Genomic DNA, 14610 nt, shown 5'->3' with positions numbered 1-14610 from the left:
CATGCTCCTTCATCCACCAGGGCCTCACTTGCTTCTTTCTCTTCCTTTCTTACAGGTGCCCTAACCCCCAACACCACTCTCCCTACAACAAATGTTACAGGTTTGTGTTTTTAACTCTATTTCTCTTAGGCGTTACTTTAGAGGTGGATTAGGTACTATTTTGTAGGTGTAAGTTGTATAATTTGCATACTGCAACACTTAGGTAAAAAAATCCTTATTGGTCCTCTTTAAATCCTCCACACGGGACTTTACTGTTTGAGTGATTCTGTTGCTGGGGTTGGATTTCAGAATATGTTGATCACGTGGGAGATTTTCCTTTGTTTCTTCTCTGATTTTATGGTATTTGGGCCAACACCTTTTGCTCAGACCTCCAAGGTCCCCATTGCCCGTGTGACATGGGGGCACCAACATCCCCAGCACTGGCAGAAAACCTGACCACGCTCCTTCATCCACCAGAGCCTCACTTGCTTCTTTCTCTTTTTCCATTATAAAAACCATTACTATGCCCACCAGTCTCTCTCCAGTAGCTGGTACTTTAGGTTTGTGTTGGTTTTTTTTTTCATTTCTCCAGTGTGTTAATTTTGTGGTGTATTAATTTCTATTTTGTAGGTGTGAATTGTAACGTTTGCATGTTGTTATGCTTTGGGAAAAAATTCTTATTGATACTGTTTAAGTCCTACAGACTGACCTCCTCTGCCTGAGTGATTCTGTTGCTAGGTGGGGATTCCAAAGTATATTCATTATGTGGGAGTTTCCCTTTTTTTTCCTTCTCTGATTTCATGGTATTTGGACCATGACACGACTTTCCCTGACACATATATGGCTGAAGCCTAACTGCAAGGGTCAGTCAAAATTCTCTGAAGAGATCATCACACCTGTAGTCTAACTAAGAAGAGAATAGCCATTCAGTTTCCTTTAAGATTTAACCTCCTCTTCCTTTGGCTTGGTTACATACAATATATTTTGTTTTATCATAATTAAGTCTAAGTGAATCATATCTAAATCTTCTTTTCTTTTTTTTTTTTCAGACAAAACATTTTTTTGTGGTCGCCTACTTTTCACTCCCTCCGGGACATTTGAGAGTCCTTATCCTTTGAATTATTCAGAGAGAGCAGATTGTTTGTGGGAAATACAAGTAGCAAATAATTTTCGCGTTATGCTTACATTCGAGAGTGTTCAGTAAGTAAACCACTTTCTGCTGGGTAATAAATAGATTCCAAATCTCAACTACATCCACAGTTCCTGGGCACATTTCCCATCCTCTAAGTGAATGATAAATATACATGGGAACTGTGTGAATGCGGAATCTTATTTTATTGTTTGTTCAGCATTTAAAAACCAAAGTTTACCAAACGCATTTCATTACATGTTCAAATTTCTTCCTCAGGTTGCTAGGTGGATGCCTGTATGATTATATTGAGATCTATGATGGACCACCCAATACTTCACCTCTACTTGGAAGAATTTGTTCTACTTCTAAACTCACATACAAGTCATCCTCAAACTTCATGACTGTCAGGTTTTACAGTGACTCCAAATATTCCAATGGAAGGTTTTGGGCTCGTTATCAGTCCTTTGCAGCAGACCAGAATACCAGTAAGTTTCCATTCTATTTATAATTCCATTCTGTTTGTAATGTTTTCTTTCCTCAGAAGCTTTTATACACTGATTTTATTTACCATATAAGTACGGGTTACTTTGGTTGAAGAAATCCCACATAGATGACATTCCAACTTGAATTTTGCAACTAATTATTGACCGGCACTTTCAGACAATAATTATATTTTCTTCTTAAAAAAATCTTCAGGTATCAATTTAATTGCCTCTAGATGTTTTCTATAATGTTTTCTAAATTCAGATTTCTTTGTATCACATCATAATTCATATATATTTTTGTACCTTTCTGGGCAAATTTTCATAGAATCTTAGAAATATTGGTTAGAAAGGACTTTTGGAGGTTTCCTTGTCCAACTATTCAAAGCAGAGCTCTTGCCAACACCTAGTCAGGTCCATTATGAACTTGTCCAGCTGTGTCTCTAGAAATATTCTAAGGATTAAATACTCAAAGCTACTTCTCTGGGTGACCTGTTCCAGCACTGGCCTGCAGTCCCAATGCTAAGGTACATCTCAAGCACACTCACAGCCTCTCCAGCACAAACATTTGGCTCTCTTGCCTTTTTAACTGCTTTTCAAGAGGCTGTGTGTTGCCAGTAGGTCCTTGTAATCAGACATCTCACTCCACCAAGGGCCAAACTCTCTGTGGAATCATTGCTTTTCATGTCATGGACTCAGCCAAGTGTCATGGAGACAGTATCAGGATCCCCTCCCAGCCAAGTTGTTTTTTTGTAAACCAGTCTGAAACTTCAGCTCTACGCCTTCCAAAATATATTTTGGATTCTTATTCAGGAAAAACTCCAACTTCTTATCATTTTTGTGTGAGTGATATAGGTTTAAGGTTTCAGCAAAAAACTGTTGTAAGCTACTTATTTTTGCCCGGGGAGTAACTGAAGGTCAGCTGAACTAGGTCAGAGACTGTTCTTTCCTCTTATCTAAGTCTAAAGTGTAAAAGTAAGTAAGTGGTTTGGCTTATCTCTAAATGATAGCAGGGATTGTATTTGTTGAAGCTGCAATATGCAAGCATTATCAAGTGCCTGGAATCACTAACACTTCATATTTTCTTCCCTAGCCCTTGCGTGCTACCCAACCTCCATGCGTGCAGTTGTGGACAGACACTATCTCCAGTCACAGGGCTACTCAGTGAGAGGCATCAGCTTGAGTGACCCCAACTGTAGACCAACAATCACATCAACGATGGTTATATTCAACATTCCATACAACAGCTGTGGCACACAGAGACAGGTTGGTGTCAACACATTTGGGAGAGCTCTGGGCATGGAAATTTAATAGACATTTGGAAAATTGTCTTGAATTGCAAAGGGTGTAGTAGGCCACAGGTATATTCAAAGCACAGAAAATAAGCACATGTTTCTGGAGGCTAAAGTTTGTTAAATATTCCTATTTATACCTTCCATGGTTTAGGAAATCCCTGTATCTATTTCAGAGTGATGTTTTAGAGAACAAGAGTAGAGGGAAGAGTTAAGTGAGCAATCCCATGCAGATGCTTAGGTATTTTTGAGTATGACATGTTCTTTCTGACTAATACTAAGACCTGGCACATACAGAAGTTTATAGTACACAGGTGGTACACACAGTGAACACGACCACACGTGGTAATTTTGTACTCATTTAATGTGTCGAATAGGGCGACAGTGAAACCATCACCTACTCCAACGTGATAAAAGCATCTGCTCCTGGTGACCCCGTCAAAAGGCAGAAGGACCTTCACCTGCATGTCAACTGCAAAATGATCCAGAACACCTGGGTGCAAGTGGTGTACACGGCCAATGACATCGCTGATGTCAATGAAACCCAGTATAGCAGATACGACGTGAACCTGGCATTCTACAATTCCTCATCTTTCCTGTGGCCGGTGCAGAACTTCCCATATTACGTTGACCTGAATCAGAATTTGTTCCTCCAAGCATCTCTTCACAGCTCTGACCAAAATCTGATAGTGTTTGTGGACTCCTGCGTGGCATCGCCGGATCCTAGTGATTTTAGAACAATGACCCATGAATTGATCAGAAGCGGGTAAGAACTTTCTAAGGAATTACTTTGAAAGTATATGGATACTTCTGAAAGAGCTTAATTTGTGAAAGAGGTGATTTAGGGCCAGTGTACCTTGGCTGCAATTCTCAGTACAAATATACTTCTAACAACAACCTTTTGGCAAAGCCTGAATAAAATACAGTATGACAAAGAAATGCCATTCAGAAGTTGCAGTCAAGCATTGAGATTTCACTCAAGGATCTGCACTGAGATTTCTTCTCAAGTGCTGAAATTGAGGTCTGATTTTGTTTCTGAAATAAATGTATGAAACGCAGGGATGTCAATAGCTCTACATTTTCATATATCACAATTAGAATTTTACAGCATCTTAACTAGAATAGAAAACTGTCTGCTCAAAAAGCAAAGAAATCCTTTAGCCTTTTCTTGTTATTCTAGAAACCCAGAACATTTTGCTTAATTTTATACCAAGGTATATTGAGGCACTAAAGAACATGTTTATTAAAAAAAAAAAGTATATTAGAATTAGTTTTGTGCTTCCAGAGTAGAAAAAGACACTTTCTCTTTCTTCAGCAGCCTTCTGGGGCCTCTTTGCACACAGGAAATCCCATTTGCAAATGCAAAACAGGTTCTCAGCTGAAACACAGAAACCAGCAGAACCACTAGCCATTTTTCAGCTCTCCATGTTTATACATGTTTTTTGAGCTACGAAATTTCTGTGCCGTGTACATTTAGTAATCTAGAAGCGTGCGCTTTTCTTAATCCTTCCGATTTCCGATTTTACATTTAACCCTGAAACTTATTGCACAAAGGTAATGCAATGGTGCTGCTATTCAAGAGAAGCTATTACTCAATGGCTAATCTGTTGGTTTTATGTCTCCCTAGGTGTGTTAAGGACCCTACCTACTCTTTGCACTCCTCGCCGCGCGGCAGCGTTGCTCGGTTTTCGTTTAACGCTTTTTCCTTTGCCAAGCAATACCCGTCAGTTTACCTGCAGTGCGAGCTGGTGGTGTGCAGGCAGAGAGACTACTCCTCCCGCTGCTATCAGGGCTGTGTGAGTAGGCTCAAGAGGAATTCAGGTTCTTCCCAGGAACGAGTGAATGTTGTTATTGGACCCGTGCAGCTTCGGGAAGCTCACGCAGAGAACAGGAACACTGGTAAGTTTAAATATCTTGAATAACTCTTGTGTGTTACTGTGTGTTTGCATTGCAGTTCAGACATGAAACCCATTTATTTGCAATTCTGCTATGATTCTTATGGGGACTTATTATATTTTTTTAATATAATATTGATATTAGGTTTACAAGCTGTTTCCTTTCTGTCATAGTTTAGATCCATTCTTTGTTCTGCACAATGGCAATTGATTAAGTTCTGCAGAAAGAGGGATGAGCTATAACTCATCTCCCTGCTGGATTTATATTAATATTCCTAAGCTGACTGTGCCTGATTGTCATGTCTCTCATTCATTAACAATCAATCTCTAAGTACCCTTTGACATGTTGCTTCCCAGTGCCTTGTATCCATTGTTTCCACTGTCAGAAAACGGCATCTTGTGGTCTTTGAGTGTAATAATTACAGACTCTCACTTACTCTTTAATTTATTGCCATAACCTTTACTCTTTTTGCTGGGCCACAGAATCATTTGCAGTAAAACGATTTGGTTTCTGATCTAACCCAGATTACAGCATTGTAATTCTCTTTGCCTAATTACCTCTGAGATTAACCAGGTCAGGAGAACAAATGTAAGCCTCTCTCTTTCTCTTTCGTGCACAGAGCTTGACTCTGACATGCAGGCAAGAGGGGAGTCTCCGAGCTCAGTGCCTGCTGGCAGCTCCCACGTCCCCCTGGCTGTCACCGCCGCGGTGCTGGGAGCTGCTGCTCTTCTCACCGTGGGAGGATTTCTGTTGAAGCGTGAACTGCGGAAACCCATCCCCTACCAGATAATGTGAGAGGCAACCCAGGCTTGCAGGAGGAAGGATATTTTCCCCAGCCATCTGCTTCATTGTTTGGTTTTGCAATCAGCATGAAGGGCAACTCTTACTTGACTATTCCACTATCTTCTTGTCAGAAGAACATCTTGTATCAAGATTAAGCCTGATGTTACCATGAACTGAACTTTTAAAGCAGTCTGACTTTAAAACCTAGTCCAAACATACCTAAGGTGTAAAGAAACGTTGATTCTTCCACCCTAGCATTCAAATAAGCACCTTCAATGCTGGACATTTCAGGGCATCTCAGTTGAACTCTTGGTTGAGTGTCTGTCTGATTTAGGTGACTTGAGAAAGAACTTTGGCCACTGCTGATATGCAGATAAAACACCTGTGTAACACCATGAGATACTCTGTGTAGTCTAACAAAAATGTTACTTTGCAGTAAAAAAATCTCAATAATGAGCCATAAGCAAAAATGCACATAAGGAAGTATTCCTGTACAGTGATCCTTACTTTGGGGGGTATGGTTCTTCCCAAGTACATGTTTCTCTGAGTAGATGTAGGCCATTTATAAGATTTTGTGTGGAGGATGAATGTGATCAAATCTGTTAGATAAATGTCTAATAAAAGCATGAAAGAAAGTGGGTTTTTTTGAGTAATACTCTTTTTTGTGTACTTGCAAACAAAGCACTTCTGTGTATGAACTCATTGCTAATACATTATCAGACTGAAAAATGTGGCTTCTGACAAAGTGACTTTTCCAAGCAACAATTCTTGCTCTTGCTGTCACACATTTCTACACCTGTGAAGTAGGGGAGGGAGAGAGTGTACGTCAGTTGCCACAGGGAAGTGTGTCCTGTCTCCTATTCCCACGCGAAAACAAAATAAAAAAATAAAAAAGGAAGAATTTCTTCAGAAGAAGCTACTTAATACAGGTGGAAAGGTCATTGGTGTTGATTGAGAAATGCCCTTCTTCAGACTTTCCTGTTTTCCAGCCAGCTATGAAAGAGGTAAGTTCATTTGGAACAGCGTAATGTACTAAGTGTGAGATGAGCCAGAGTCAAAGCAGTGACGTTTGAGGAAGGTGTGCTGTACCCCAGGGTGACATCCTGACCTGACAAGGAGGATGTGGGCAGCTCTGACAGCAATCATCATCACAGCCTGTACCATTTCTTCCTTCAAGCTGCCTTCTCCTCATGATTCCAGGCAGGCCTCTCATCACCTCTCCATGTTGTGGAGGTGGGATCATACACATAGGGACTGCACACAGAAAATGTGAGTTTTGTTTTCCACACATGAGCAACAAGGATTGAGGGTCCTCCCCTCCCCTTTGCCTACAGGCACCTTAGAAGGGCAGAATGATCCAGGAGGGTGACCAGTCTTCTATCTAGTCCTGTTGTGCGGGCCAGAGGTTGTCCAGACTCAGGGGAACCCGGTGATCTGCTCAGCACAGCAAGGGATGGATTTGATGACGAGGAAAGGGTCATGCTCCAAAGTACATGTGCCTGGTGAATGATGTCTCTGCCACAGACCTTCCTTCCCACCTCCTGTCCTCCCCCATTAGGGAAATCTACCAATAAATCCAGCGGTGGACAGTTCTGATCCCTTGCATCCTCACCACCTAGCAAATGCAGATCAGTTTGCAGTGACATACTTCACATGATACAGGCAACGGAGCCCAAGAGGCCATCAAGTAACCCAATAAATTAGACTAAACAGCCTAATTGCATCATAATACCTGGATTCAGACTATCAAACCTTTTTTCAGAGGTCTGTGGCTACTCTTTTTCCAGTGCAGATTCCTTCTTGTAGTCACACGAGAAAGTGGATTAATCTTGTTTGTTCTTCCAGTGGTTTTCATTTTGACCTCACCAAAAGCAGTATGTCTGCAAAGTGTCCTCACTTTCAGTCAGCAGAAGAGAAAGTGTTTTCAAAGCTCAGTGTAGCTTCTTTTACAGAGTGATGTGCTGGGAAATACCTCAAGCTGCCAGAACACCTTAAGAACAAAAGTCTGTTACTGCAAGAGACTAATCTAACCAATGGGAGGGATGAAAACATGAGCTGTAGAATATTTGTATTAATTACTTAATTAAGATTAATTGGAACATACTATTTATCGATTTCCACATGCAGAGACTGTTTGATAATCAAGATGTCTAGAAATATCTAGATTTTTGAAATTAAGAATTCATTAGTGAAGAGTGTAGTGAAGAATTAATTAATCAATTTTGTTCTTTTACCTGGGCAGCTTAAGATGTTTTTTTACACTTGAACCACCTGGGAATCCCTTTTGTGTTCCCCTTCCTCCTCACCCTTTTCAGTTATTGCAGGAGTTTGGAGAAGGATTGTGATCCATCACTTACTCTCGCTTCACTCGTTGCAGTGTTTGATTGGCCAGTCAAATATACTGGATTTTTTCTGCTTCTTGTCAAGGTGTCAAAACCAGAATAATATGAATAGTGAATACCAGGTGTTGTGTACATATCCTCATTCATGTGCAAATGTGGTTGTTTGGATAAAGAAGAAACATATTTACCCTTCTCAGTGTTCACTCTCAAGCCTTCCAACATTATCTTTGGCCTCTTGTATTTTACACTTCCTTCTTCCATTCCAAAAATGCTGGTCTTTGTGGAAAGGCCTTCTAGGTCATTCTCTTTCTCCTTTGGCCTTTGGTTTTTATCCTTGATGACTGTCCCTGGAAGCAATAAATTTGTATATGGCAGCAATTTTAACTTGGGATAATTCCATCCAAGAAATGATAGCTGTAGAGGTGGGAATGAGATGGAAAACAACATTCTGGCTCTTCAGGGTAGGGATGCTCATCCGCTTTTTCTTGTTCAATTGTTAAAACACAGAAAGAGACGAAAGTAATCACTCTGACAAGAGAGTGGTGAATGAGAATTAAGCATTATTTCATGTCGTGGAAAAGCTTTGGATTCATTCTTCGAAGAATGACACAGCTGTAACTGTCACTATGCAAAATTAAACAAGGACTATATTAAGAAATTTTCTTAATAGAAATCTGAACATTCCCCCCCTCATTTGTTGGTTCAAAGCATCAAAGGAAGTTTTAGAATAAAATTAAGTTGCAAGCTATGTAATTTTCTTAACTCTGCGCAAGATCTACTCATTTTTCTACAGTGTTTGCACAAAAGGTTATCAGCTGACCCCGATTCTCTGACACTTTTTTCCAATCTAACAACCTCTCAGTGAATTTTGACTTGAGTTTTGACTTGAAATTACATGTGCCAAAAAAGAATGGGTTCATTACAGAGGTGGAAGTGTTGACTTGAATTGCAAGGTTCTTCAGAGACTCTCCAGTCATACTTAAAAAGGGTCAACAGGTCTAATCTTATTTTATTTAAAGTATGCTGAAGCTTTAGGACATTCTTGACTCCCCAGGAAGACTTGCCATGCTGGTTGGTAAGTCTCTTTTACTGTTTTACTGGGAGAAGCCCATTTAAGTTTCAAGATTCTGCTACAATCCTGTCAAGGAATCTCCCCATGAAAGAAAATTAGTGAGATTCATCAGCTGGAATTGAAAGGTATCTTTGAATAGGAGCTCATTCTTTTTTTTGTACAAGGAGATGATTGTGAAACCTATGGTAGCATAAATATTTCCTTCCAGGCAATGGAAAATGTTACTCTCGAGATGTTATCTTTTTGCAAAACCCAGGAAGTTACAAAATATTAAATAACAAATCAAACACGTTTGTTTCAGATCAGAGGACTGTGGTTGTTTTATTGTTCTCCTGTAGAGAAAGAAACCTGTAGAGCCACTCCCCTTCAGAAATAGAGACTATATATTCTGAGGTCCTTTCTATCAATAGCACTTGGTAAGATGGGTACCACTATGATTTTGACATGGCTACTCCTGTTGGGTCCAGCAGTTCTCGAGGCCAAAACAGGTAAAAACCACTGAGACTTGTTCCAGGGTGCATAAAAAAATTTAATGCTTGGAGCCTCTCTGTTGATTCCGCGAACAGAATTTAGGTTCATGTTTGTATCAGTCTGGGAAAAAGACTAAAGCAGGAATTAGAGGAAAGAGATAGCACAGTTTTGTTCTACTAAAATGATGAACTAATCACCAGAGTGAATGGTAAGAACGTTTTGAACCATTTAGTGGAGTTCATTTTGCTGTCACAGGGTCGTACTCGTCTCAGTGCCTTGCATCATTTCAAGAATTGTGTCTGTGAGTATGTTATGAACGAGTCATTCCTCCAGTTCCAGAAATCTGGTCTAAGAATCATGGAAATTATTATTTATTTATTTATTTTCTGTGTATATTTGTTTCACAGTATATGCATGCATACATATGCTATATATTTAATATCCCTTGTATTATTTGGTTCTTCTCGGTCTTATGTAAAATGTAATTAAATATAACAAGAAGTAAAGTTTTCTTACTCTAGCACTGTGGGTAAATGATGGACATCTAAAAATAATGATAGTGAGGAAACGCTTTCAGTTGAACTTCTTTATGGTCATTGAATTCTTCCTTACATGATTAGTTTCTCTCTCCTAAGTGACTTGGGTGACTTTTTTGAGCTTAATAGTTCTGTGTATATCTCAGAATAATTGCTGATGATTTTTCTAACCAGTCATTTAAACATCATGATGAGAATTTATATTGCCATCATCCACCTCATCCAATTTTCTCTATCTGTCCTCTGCTTGCCTGATGATGAACCACCTCCCTTTGGCTGCTCTGCTTCTTCTCTCTGCTCTCTGCCTCTGTCTCCTGTAGCAGAATATTTGCTGTATAATCACAGGCTTTTGTCTTTTTGATACTTTTGAAGTGTGAGGCAGGACTCAATCCATCTCACTGCATCCCCAGCTGATGGCTGTGCTCTCACAGTGGTGACAGACCTTGAATAAGAGCAAATAAACCCGGGTTAGATCAGCTTTAATTTCCTAATCCCGCGCTGACCTTTTGCCAGGTTTGCTGTGTCACCTCTCAAAACTCCTATGAGAGGGGTTCAAAAATGTGCATGTTCAAGTAGATATTTGAAGAAACAAGTCAGATATAAGTCAAAGGGCACTTTTGTAGCTTCTCCCTTTGAAATGCATACAATTCAGGACAAATTTAGTTTGGCCACCGTCTTGACTGTACTTCTAGTCCAATAACAAAGAATCAGATGCAGTGAAGAAATCGTGGAGCTGTTAACTCCTGAGATTTGTTTTGCTTTGGATGACTTAGTGTTTAATAACAAGGCAAATATGCATTTGGCAGAAAAGCAAAGGATAACAAGTGCAGCGTGCATGTTTTGAATTCCAAAGTGTAAATCCTGCAAATCTTAAGTTACTGCATTTGTTTGCTCACTTACGCTTGGTGGTAAAGACTTTAATAAATGTCTTCATCAAAAATGATTCTCTAAAATCAGGATTTTCATGCTGCTCACAGCAGAACGTCAAAACAAGCCAACTCAAAGTGAAAAGCAGATGTGTTTTACCTGAATGAATGCAGTAATCAGATGTATACATGATAGGTTATTCCTTTATTTCTATTGAAATCTTTATCATCCTGTTGAGACCATTGTCCATTCTGTAGAACATTTGGTGAAATTCTCCCAGTAAAATTACTCTTAAAAACAATAGGATTTGGATTTGATGTGTGGACTCTACGTCCTTAAAATTCTCCTGAAAGTTCTAGAGGAAGAAGAGAAATTCCAGTTAAATTATTTAAACCATGGAGAGAAATACAGAATGAATGTTGTCTTCTCTAGAATTCTATGGTTTATCTGAAGGATTCGTTTGACCTAATTTGGACATCATCTTTCAGCGGTGCACAATATCCCATGAATTGTAATCCATCTGCCCGGTAGCTTTTATATGGCAGCACTATAGTAGCTCCAAGAACATAAGTTTAGGGAAAAGACACAGTCTTGGCTATCCAAGATTGATCTTGCTGTGTCACTGAAGTCTTGTTGATCTGCTTGAGCCACTGCTCTGATTTCCCTTCTGCACTCAGATCAACAGAGGCTTTGTATGTCACACTGAAGAGCTACACATACGTGCTGCTGTTAAGATCCAGGTTGAGGGCAGGAATGCCAGGCTCTGCATCCCAAATTCCAGCAGGATTCAATGCAAATCGCCATGTCTCTTTGTTCTTTAGCATAAAACATTTTGACAGCGGTGAATAAAAGTAATACATAAATATGAAATGTGTTCTTAAATAATGATATTTTCTTCCTGTTTACAAATTTAACAAAATTTGGTGCTATTTTCTTAATACAGTTTTACTTAGCTTTCATCGAGAGACTGAAATTAATTTTCTCTCTTTTTCTTTACTATTATAATTTGCTTATTAGTAAGGAATTTCCTTTCTAGCTTAAATAGTTTTTGCTTAGCCTGCTTTCTATCTTTACTGTAGCAATCTTGCATAAAATATACACAGCTGATTTTGAGATCTGGAAGAGAGGAAGGAAAAAAGGTGTGAACAAACCTCTGTCCTTACAGGCACTTAATACTGGGCTGGGCAAGCACCTTCTAGGGACAATAGGGCAAGAGGACAGAATACTCCTTACAGTCACTTCCAGCTGATTTGTCTGACTGCTTTGTGCTCGATTCCCTCTCTCCCAAAGCGTCCTACATCCAGCTGGTGAACGGAAGGCACCGATGTGAAGGTCGCGTTGAGATCCGCTACAGAGGACGGTGGGGGACGGTTTGTGATGATTATTGGGACCTTGCCGATGCCCAGGTCGTGTGCAGGCAGCTGGGATGTGGCCGGGCCATTGCAGCTATGGGAAGTGCATACTTTGGGGAAGGCTCTGGCAGCATCCTGCTGGACAACGTGAGGTGCAATGGGAATGAGATGTCCCTGCTGCGTTGCAATCACTCGGGGTGGAGGATACACAACTGTGCCCACTACGAAGATGCTGGTGTTGTCTGTTCAGGTGCTGTCACATTTTTCTTTTCTAAACAATTTTGCTATAAATTGCACTCGATCTGTAGGGGGTATGCAGACATTCTCCTACTAGATAACCTTTCATTCATTCAAGACTAAAAGCTATACTAGATATAGGTCTAACATTTTTTTCTACTTTATTATGAAGAATTCTCTATCTGTGGAAGGGCACACTCCCTCTGAAAAGGCCTGTTCACAGGAAGCACAGTCTGATCTTCCAACAACCCTGTCTTTTCACCCTCCTGACCCTGCAGAGCCAGCACGGACTCAGGTTTTCTCACCAGGGTGACGTACAAACTGTGCTTACTCATCCACACAAAGCAATTTAAAGCCCCAAGGATCAGATATGTATTGCAATATGCAGAATATTAATTCCATCTAATCACCTGGCAGAGGCAATAAGGAAACAAGTAGAAATTAAAGTCAAAGTTATATCTGGTATCAGTTTATCAGGGAGGAATGGGGTTAGGTGAACTCTTAATGGATTTATTATGGGCAATAATAATTTTACAGTCACAACCCAAATTGTCATAGCTGACAGTTCACTTTGCATTGTTTCCATATTTTTCAAGTTTTCTTTCAAGTTTAGATCCATTAATACCCATTCCCTTTATAAATATCCATCCATTTTGAATAGTCTGTCACCTTGTTGTTTTCTCATTCTACTTGCCCATTATTTTTTAAGATAATGTAGATAATTTGTGTCTTATTTTCTCGAGATGATCATGAACTGAGACATGGCTGATGATGACAGGTTGCTTGTTTTATGTATATATTGCAGTTTTCCACATTTTCTCAGGGAGTAAGAGCCTGGTGGGTTGAATCCATACTAGAGGAAAATGCTACCTACACCAGTGCTTTTTAAGTCTCTTTAAGTGCCATTAATTTGCACACCAGTACCTTACCCTGCTGTCATCATCTGGAAATACCACTTCCAAGAAAAATTTTCAACTGGTTGTTACCCACCTCCATTCTGTCCATTGACCCCAGACAAGATGGAGCATGCCATCAGAGTAATTTATCTTGATTTCACTTGGTCCTTAAGGAACTGGGCTTGTAGGTAACGCACAGAGGTACCCATTGCACAAGCACAGTCCTCACGTGTGGGGTGGTTTTCTTCTGGGTTCACAGAAGAGGCTGATGCAGCACCAACAACCGCCGTGGCGACAGCAACGCCAACACTGGAGGCAGCATTCGAGTTGCCTCTAGTTGTTGAAACTACAGCATTCCCAGAAACAGCGGCATCTCTGACGGAGATGACAACCTCAGCATCAACAGCCCTCCCAGAGATGACGACATCCCGAGGGGAGACAACCACATCAACATTAACAGCCAGCACAATGGAGACAACGTCCCCAGAGCTGCTGACCAGCATGGGACCATTGACCACCAGTGCAGAGCTGTCATTCTCAGAGATGGCCATGGCAGTGCTAAGGACAACCCTAGAGACGACAACCCTAGAGACAACAACTACCAAACCACTAACGACCTCCCCAGAAGAGATGCCCCCTTCACCAGAGATGACCACCGCAGTGACATCGAGTTCCTCACCACCGATGTTCAACCAACTTGATACAATCACCCCAGCAACAAGGGCCACCACAGCAGAGGAGAGCAGAGAAGGTAACCCTGTCCACTGTCACTCACTATTCTCTTTAGTGTGCCTGAACTTCTTTCACAGGCCTGATTGTACTGCAGGAAGATTCCCAGAGTGGCAGGACAGAGCTCCTGGCTCTCTTCCTTAGTCCTCTCTTAATGCTCCAGCTCAGCTTGTCATGTCCAGTGCCATGTCCATTGTTATTGAACTAATGACCTCCCTAACAGAGATGTCCACTGCACCGGAGACAACCACCTCAGCACCACCACCCACCACAGCTCTAACACCCTCCACAGCCCCACCAAGCTCGACAGCCCCACCAAGCTCCACAGCAGAGGCGTCCACCTCAGCAGAGGTGATCACCACAGCGAGAATAACTACCACAGCAGGTAACCTTGCCCACTCTCACTCACTGGTCTCCTTAGTTACCCTCATCTCTTTTCCAAGAGTGACCCTCACCCACGGCCTGTGTCCCGTGTCAGGTTCCAACCTGCGTCTGCAGGGCGGCAGGAACGGCTGCGAGGGCCGCGTGGAGCTGTACGACGGCA

General features: G+C 40.9%; 1 protein-coding gene across 1 annotated transcript in view; it reads left to right on the top strand.

Moving 5' to 3' along the window:
- The window catches only part of LOC113978589, a 17198-nt gene that overhangs the window by 149 nt on the left and 2439 nt on the right, over positions 1–14610 (top strand). The window contains exons 2-9 of the mRNA XM_027705649.1: positions 1029–1179; positions 1388–1596; positions 2687–2859; positions 3263–3651; positions 4513–4784; positions 12143–12454; positions 13597–14088; positions 14290–14607. Coding sequence (XP_027561450.1) covers positions 1157–1179; positions 1388–1596; positions 2687–2859; positions 3263–3651; positions 4513–4784; positions 12143–12454; positions 13597–14088; positions 14290–14607 — 2188 coding nt within the window. The 5' untranslated portion in view covers positions 1029–1156. The remainder of the gene's footprint in view (positions 1–1028; positions 1180–1387; positions 1597–2686; positions 2860–3262; positions 3652–4512; positions 4785–12142; positions 12455–13596; positions 14089–14289; positions 14608–14610) is intronic.

This window comes from Neopelma chrysocephalum, unplaced genomic scaffold, assembly GCF_003984885.1.
Source record: "Neopelma chrysocephalum unplaced genomic scaffold, ASM398488v2 Primary Assembly neopelma1_347, whole genome shotgun sequence".
Taxonomy (NCBI): Eukaryota; Metazoa; Chordata; class Aves; order Passeriformes; family Pipridae; genus Neopelma; species Neopelma chrysocephalum.
The sequence above is the reverse complement of the archived record's forward strand: the minus strand, read 5'-3'. Positions and strand labels throughout refer to the sequence as shown.